The sequence below is a fragment of the Arachis hypogaea genome, chromosome 2, assembly GCF_003086295.3.
Source record: "Arachis hypogaea cultivar Tifrunner chromosome 2, arahy.Tifrunner.gnm2.J5K5, whole genome shotgun sequence".
NCBI lineage: Eukaryota > Viridiplantae > Streptophyta > Magnoliopsida > Fabales > Fabaceae > Arachis > Arachis hypogaea.
The window spans coordinates 54,829,775-54,837,283 of NC_092037.1; the positions used below are offsets into that span (position 1 = coordinate 54,829,775).

Here is a 7,509-nt window from a genome sequence, read left to right on the forward strand (position 1 = left end):
CCCTAGTCTCTTGTCCCTGCCCAAATCCAAACCCAAGCCCAACTTCTCACTAATCTCTGAAGATGACCCGAAAAGAAAAAAATCTAGCCCTAGCATCTCCTTTCTCTCCCTTTTTCACTATAAAGCTCGAGCTCCTCATCTCTTTGCTCATTGGCTCTTGCAATCTCAAGCTCTCTCCGTCTCTCTGTCTCCGGTCTCGCACACAAGATCCTCGTCACTTCCGTGTGTTGTCATCGTCTCGCACTCAGTTGCGCTCGCATGCCTTCCCTGAGCTCGTCGTCGCTGGCGTCAGAAGTAGCCGGTCCCGAGAGTTTTGACTCTCAACATCTGAGTTTTGACTATCTTCATAAGAATTTGCACCTTCCTTTCTTGTCTTTTTCCACTTGAATTTCCTCAGCCAACGTTCAACCAGTATCACAGTAAGACCAATGAAGATTGTCCCAAGAGAGCCACCACCAAGTGCTATCAGGATCACCGATAGCCACTGCATCCCTTCACTATGTGGCAAGATCATCCATGTTGCTGTAACATAACCACTTGCCATAAATGCAATAGCCACCCACATAATCTTGTGAGCTATACTCAATAGTCTCATATGTGGTTTCCTCTTAAAAGGAATGATACTAACAAGAACAATGACTATAGATAGAGAAATGAATAGTGCTATGTTGTTGCTTATTGCAAAGACCTTAAAAGCTATTGTTTTACTCACCATTGACTTCCCCTTCATTGGTCCTTCTTGGTATACACCACCAGGAGGAGCAATACCAGCAGCAAAAGTCGCAGTTGCAATCAAAACAGCAACTAATATGATGGTGTTTCTTGCATTCAGTAATGCCTCTTTGTGCATCTCCATGTGCTTACTCCTTTTAGCAAAATAAAGTTGATTCAGATTTTCCATTTTCTTTTGGCTCTGATGCTTATGTTTCCTGAACTTTTTCGGGACAATTATTGTGCCTTGTAGGTAGCAATATCAAATCTCTCGCTTACTTGAGGCTGCTGAGGCGATCTAGAGTCTGTGGTTTTGCTAAGTTCCGGTGAGCTTGTGCATTCAATAGATAGAATTTCATGTGACATTTCCAATTCATTAGAAATGTACCTTCTTGAGAGGGAAAGCCTAGAAGCTATAGGTGATAGAAAATTGGCTCTGTCTCCTTTGAGCGCGGGAGAGGAAGATTAGATGCTCCTTTTATCTTGGTGATCAAGAAATCTGCCATCTAAATTGATAAATTAAAACCATGTTATGGAAAGGAACTGCAACATACCAAGAGGAATTGTGGTGAAAGGGGGCCGAGACAACTGCGAGCGGAACGAAGGCGTGGGACTGACTGGGAGACGATGACTAGACAAAGAGTGACGAAGACAAATCCTGGGACCTGCTGCGTCTGCCGCCAGCGATGATGAGGGCAGGAATGGCGCACGATCGCGACTGAGTGCTAGACCAGAGACAGTGAGAGATACCGGAGTCAAGAGAGCGATGATGAGCTTGAGTGTGACAGCAGAGACAGTGAGAGAGACCAGAGCCGAGAGAGGGAGAGAGCTTGGGCGGAAGAGCACGCAGTCAGCCATAGAACTCGAGCTTGACGTTGAGGGAGGAGTCTTAGGATTGCTAAACGACGTCTTTCTTGCAAGTTAAAAGAAAGAAAAAAAAGCATGATCCGGTTTGATTATGTAAATGGGTCGGATTGAACCGTATTTGATGGTTATGGTCCGAATAATTAAGTTTATTGATGTTATTATAAAAGACCGATTTTTTCTGGTTTTTAATCTTTTAACTATTAAACCAGTTTATTAAATGCATCCAATCATAATTTGACATTTAAGCATCCTTAAAAGAAATGTTTTAGAGCAACTTGAAAAGTTATTCAGCTAATGAATGGGTAGAAATGACAATTAAACTTAATATTGGTGTGTACAGATAATATATTAAAAAGTTAGAGTGTATATGTGTCTACCGTGTATTTTTATTTTTGTCTATTCTTCTTTAATAAAAACAAAATAAAATCCTAATTGACTTCTGCAAATTTAGAGACATAGATTAAATTCTTGGTAATTTCAGGAGTATTATTGGTTACTATAATTAAATAATCTTTTTGAATCAAAATCATATAAAATTGAATTGCAAATATGAGAAATGCACATACCTACACCATTATCTACCTTAACCTTATGGGGACCATTATACTTTGAGCAAGTCAAGAGATTGGATAGATTTGGTGTCACATGGTGTGAAGTACTAATGTCTGGATTCCATGATAGATCACAAACTAAAGAGGGGACCGGCAAGTATGCAGTTGGATTGATGAATATGGTAGAGGTGGTGTAAAATTCTAATTGGAGGTGTGTGAGGCTAAAAAGATGGTTGATGCTGTAGAAAAGATGGCTGGAGATGAATTTCTGAAATTTTAACCCTTTTGGAACGATGGAGAAAGTTCTTGATCAAATATATGTTAGCAATGCCATGCTATACAACCTAATCTGCCACAAACTTGCCATTGTGGGCTTGAAGCTCCTGTAAATAACCTACCTCTTCGAGTAAAACGACCCTCTCTACCTCTTTTTCCTCAAAAATCACGAGTTGAATTAGGAATAGATAGAAAAGATGTTTGTCTTAATTGTGCTTGAGCCACAAGGTTATCTGGCTTTCTGAATTTCTCAAGCATATCATCATGAGATAGAATCAAGGTTTCTACTTCTCAAAGGGAGAATGACTCAGGTTTAAAATTGATGGTAGTCAACAGTATTTGATAATCTTCATTGAGACCTTCAAAAAAAATTTTAATGTGTTTTTCTGAGGATAAAGGACTGTCCAATGCTGCAAGAGAGTATGTCAGGTGCTTTATCTTAGAAATATAATTTGAGGCCGAGAGACCACGCTTCTTGATTGTTTTGAGTTGATTCTTGAGTTGTTTAACTCTCTATTTCATGAATCTTGAAAAATAATTTCAACCTTAGACCAAATCTCATGAGCGAAGATGCAAGAGATGCTGAGTTGAATTATGATTAGACAAGAAGAAAAATAGAGCAGAAAGCTTTGCATTGTAACTGAATAACCTCTACACTTTGTATATCATTCAGTAAATCTGTTCTATCTGTAAGCATACATTCTACTTTTGTGGTGCAAACTCAACAAAACTGGCTGCTAACTCTAACAACCTAACACTCAATATAAGAAAAGAGTCCTAACTAAAACTTATATCTTTATAAACTTTTTGTTTATTGTTCTGCAAGATACCCTTAACATCTTGATTGTGCAATGTAGCCACTTTCTGAAGGTAGCTCAGTTGCGCTATTTGCTTATATTTGCGTACTTAGGTTTTAGCTTAATGTTATCACATTCTATGTGTTTATAAATTAGATATCTAAATTTTAAGATATTTGAATTAGTTAATCATGATCTAGACAATATTTAGTTATTCCTTCAAAAGTGAGATTCCATATATGTAATTTATTGAAGCTAGAATAAATTGAGCACACAATTAACATACTCCAATGAAAATTTGAACTTTATTTTATTTTCTTGTGCGTGCAATCTTAACCATAAAGCTACAGAGTACATGGAGCTAAAACGACGGTCTTAAGAACTCGTAGTAAAACACTGATCTCATATTGCCACTAATATTAATTCCAATAGAAAATGATTTTTTGTTTAATATAGAAAGATACTTGCATAAAATGAAACTTTGGAGAGAAACTATAGAATAGAAAACAAAATGAAAACAAAAAAAGAAAAAAGAGGAGGTAAGTTTCTAGAAAGAGAAAGTGTGGTTGGACATCTTAATAGGCAAGGACTACGCAATAGTCACGTTAGAATTGAACAAATTTATTTTACGAACTGGGCGCCACCTCTTATGTATAATGTTGACTCTCTAGTCATACAATACCACTTCCACCTATATATATGACAATGAATGTGCATTAATTTTAGAAATTAGAGCACATAATCTTTCTTTCTTTGTTTCTCGCTTCACGTATGCGATCAGATAATTCATTGAAGTGAACAATGGCCAGAAAACTAAGCATTGTTATGCTCTGCTTACTTGTGGTGTTGCTTATTGCAGCCACCAATGTAAGTCATAATCATCGTTCAATTTTAATAAATCATTGAATTTTTTTCTTATGTCATGATATATTTGCTTACCACAATGATAATGCTTTCAGGCAAAGACAGATGCATCTCCAATTGGAGCTCCAACTCCGGCAACTAATCCAGCATCCAGCAGCAAGGTATATTAACTTTTTAAGATTATTATTTTGCCAATTTAGCAAACATAGTATAGGAGTACTAACTTTTAAAAAGATTTAATTTGATTTTTGAAAAAAATTTTACTCCCTCTTTTCTGAATAGTTATATCATATAACTATGCGCTTTCTTCTTTGAATTAATCTTATTTTTATTTTATCCTCTTCTTAAATTTCAGAATGGCACCACTGAAGGAAGTCTTCAACCGGAAGGTATATATTGATTCACCTCGTATAACTTTACCCAAATAAAATGTTACAAAAGATTTTTTAAAATGATATGACAAAGATTAAGACATTGGATTATAAGAATATTGGTTATTTAATACATGACAAATGAATAATCAAGTTATATAATTTTATTTATATTCCAGATATATATATTGGACATTTTAAGAATTAATATTCACTGTTTTCATCGAAGAAAGTTGACATAGAAGGTGAATACTAACAATATAGTCTAAAGAGTAATGTTAGGAACTAATTGGTTTAGTTAACATCAATTTTTTTAAATTATTTTATTTCTTAAATTCTAAACTTTAAATCATAAATTCTTGAACTCTAAATTTTTCGCAAAATAAAAATTTTTAGAATTAAAAAATTGACTAACATTAATTAACTAAAATTAGTTTCATATACTTTTTCGATTCTAAAAGGTTATGAGTTCTTTGATTAATTTTTTTTAACTGCGAATATGATCTATCTTTGGTGGACCGAATGATATCGAATGTACTTGTATTTTTTTTAATTGAAAAGAAAAAAAAACACTTTCTTCCTTTACAATCTGTTTTCAATCTTGTTGTAGTGATTGAAATGATTTTTGATTAGTTGACACACAATTGCAGAGTGTGCTCCTCGGTGTGATGAAAGGTGTTCAAAGACGCATCACAAGAAGCCATGTTTATTCTTTTGCAATAAGTGCTGTGCGGTATGCTTGTGTGTACCGCCAGGAACTTACGGCAACAAAGAACTATGCCCTTGCTATAACAACTGGAAGACCAAAGAAGGAGGCCCAAAATGCCCATGAATCTTGAAGCTTTCGCAGTTGAAGTTTCAAACTAAATACAACCTTAGCTTGTGCCACTTGACAACTACAACACTCATATCAATATCATTAATAGTTTTTTTTCCCATTAAAAGATAGGTAGGTTAAGTAGATTTAGCTAGGACATGATTAGTCTTAGTTAGGATCAGATTTAGTTACCTTAGTTTGATTATTTTCTCCATTTTTTTTATGATGTGCCTTTTTTCATACTTCTTTAAGGAATAAGTGAGAATCTTCCCACTTCATATATATATTTTGAAGAAGAAATCAATTAAGGTTTTGAAAGTTAAATCAGTCGTCAAATCACTTTAGCTATTAGTTTATTGGTTTAGTAATTTTCCCAATTCAATTGCAGCAATTCAACCAGAAAAATTATAATAAAATAATATATAAACTTATAAATAAATAAATATACAAAAAACTAATATTGTAATATAAATGTTAAAAGTTAAGTGACTCAAAAAGTGCCGCTAAGTCAAATATGCTCTGTTAGGATTTTACCTAAATAGTGTTTCTGGTGCCGTCAAGTCAACGTTTTCTTATCATTGGAAACATGACTTTCAGGTTTAGTCTCATAGCCATACACAGTTCTTGTATTCTCACAGTACTAGGAGCCATGCAGAACATGTCCCATGGGAGTGATGTATAGAATGACGATCTAGTACAATTGGATCAAGAGGACATCAGTGGAGGGATTAGGAACATGTTTCAATAGCGTAGTGGGAAAGTTGTTCGCTGAGAAACACTTCTCTACGGGGACAATGGAAAATGCCCTTCGTGCTATATGCATGGGTTGACCAAAGTGGTTTAGAGTGGTACACCAAATTAGTCTGTCAGAATTGAGATTACAGAGGGCAATTGGTGATTAGGTGATGCAGGATCCTATGCTAATCAAGAATTTAGGAGAAAAAAGGCTGTGCCGGATTGCTTCAATTCAGTGATAGTTTTACAAGCTTGAGTGTAAAGGAAAGGAACATGGACAATGATATAAGGGAGAGGGAGATGATATTAGAATCAGTGGGTAGAAAGGAGAATATGTTCCCAAAGGAGAGAATTAGCTTGACTACACACAATTAAGAAGAAGTGAATTAGAATGCTGTTTTGGAGGAGAACTTAGATCATGCTTTCTCGGTGAAGCTAGGCTTATGGCAGTGTCAAAAGACTAAAAGCACACTATAAGAATCGTGTATTTTATTGATGGATTTGTTGACGATTAAAGCATCGTTAATTAAATTTATCGATAGTCATACTGACGATAAAAGATCGTCAATGAAATTGTCATCAGTAAATCCCAATCAATATTATCAACGGGACATGGCCATTGGTAAAATGAAATATGAAAAAATTTTATTTTAAAATACTGATAACTATCCCGCTGTCGGTAACAGTAATGTTAGAAAAAAAATAAAATATTAATTCTATAGTAAAAGTAAAAAATGAATCTTTTTTAAATTTTCTATAATGTTATAAATAATATATATACATATATGTAAAAGAGTTTTTATTCAAGATGAAACTGAATAAATAATAAATTCACAAGACTATTTGAAATTAAGATACATCGAAACAAGAAAAATACAAAAATATTATCAAAGCCGAAAATATAAATACACTACATCTAATAATCTGAGATAAAGTCACCATCGTCGTTGTCGGCTCCATCCTGTGGTCCTAGGGGTGCTGGTGGCACAGGTGGCATCAGCAGCTGACAACCAAACGATGCTGGAGAACGTCTAGGCAAAAAAAGAGATGGCACATCGGATGCACCGTTGGATGAATCACTCCTTAATTAGCTTCTCTCACATGAAGAAGTATATGTCTGTGACCGGATTCTTCCACTAGTTTGGATCAAACTGCTGATAGACGACAATCTCCTAGAGGCTCCTGATTTTTCCTCATATCTCTGATGAGGAAGCCTCCACTTGTCTTGCTCCTGTTGGCAGCATGCCTCCAGTTCTGCGTATCTCGTTCGATTTTGATGTTGCTCTTATTCCATGTTCTATTGTAGCTCCCTGTTGGATAGGGTAACCTACTCTCTAATATCCACACCTCCGCTGGCAATGAATTCAATATAAAAAAATTGCGGAGTAGTCATGGTGGATTGACATACCATTCATAGACCATCCCTCGCTTGCGGTTGCCAACTGTCTGCATCCATATCTTATCCTTAGATATGGATGGAGGCTTAGGGCCCTATGCAATTTGAGTTGCATGCTCCTGCT

General features: G+C 35.5%; 1 protein-coding gene across 1 annotated transcript; it reads left to right on the forward strand.

Moving 5' to 3' along the window:
* Positions 1-3,929: 3,929 nt before the first annotated feature.
* LOC140177884 (uncharacterized) lies at positions 3,930-5,578 on the forward strand. Its single transcript, XM_072211431.1, has 4 exons — positions 3,930-4,069; positions 4,162-4,227; positions 4,422-4,455; positions 5,088-5,578. Exons 1-4 carry the CDS (start codon positions 4,004-4,006, stop codon positions 5,267-5,269), a joined length of 348 nt encoding a protein of 115 aa, XP_072067532.1. The 5' UTR covers positions 3,930-4,003; the 3' UTR covers positions 5,270-5,578.
* The last annotated feature ends 1,931 nt before the right edge of the window (positions 5,579-7,509 follow it).

Excerpts from the sequence above, each read along its gene's own strand:
- LOC140177884 (XM_072211431.1), top strand. The coding sequence starts at position 4,004 with ATGGCCAGAAAACTAAGCATTGTTATGCTCTGCTTACTTGTGGTGTTG. Across the intron at positions 4,070-4,161 it reads TGCTTATTGCAGCCACCAAT|GCAAAGACAGATGCATCTCC; the intron begins GTAAGTCATAAT and ends TAATGCTTTCAG. Across the intron at positions 4,228-4,421 it reads ATCCAGCATCCAGCAGCAAG|AATGGCACCACTGAAGGAAG; the intron begins GTATATTAACTT and ends CTTAAATTTCAG.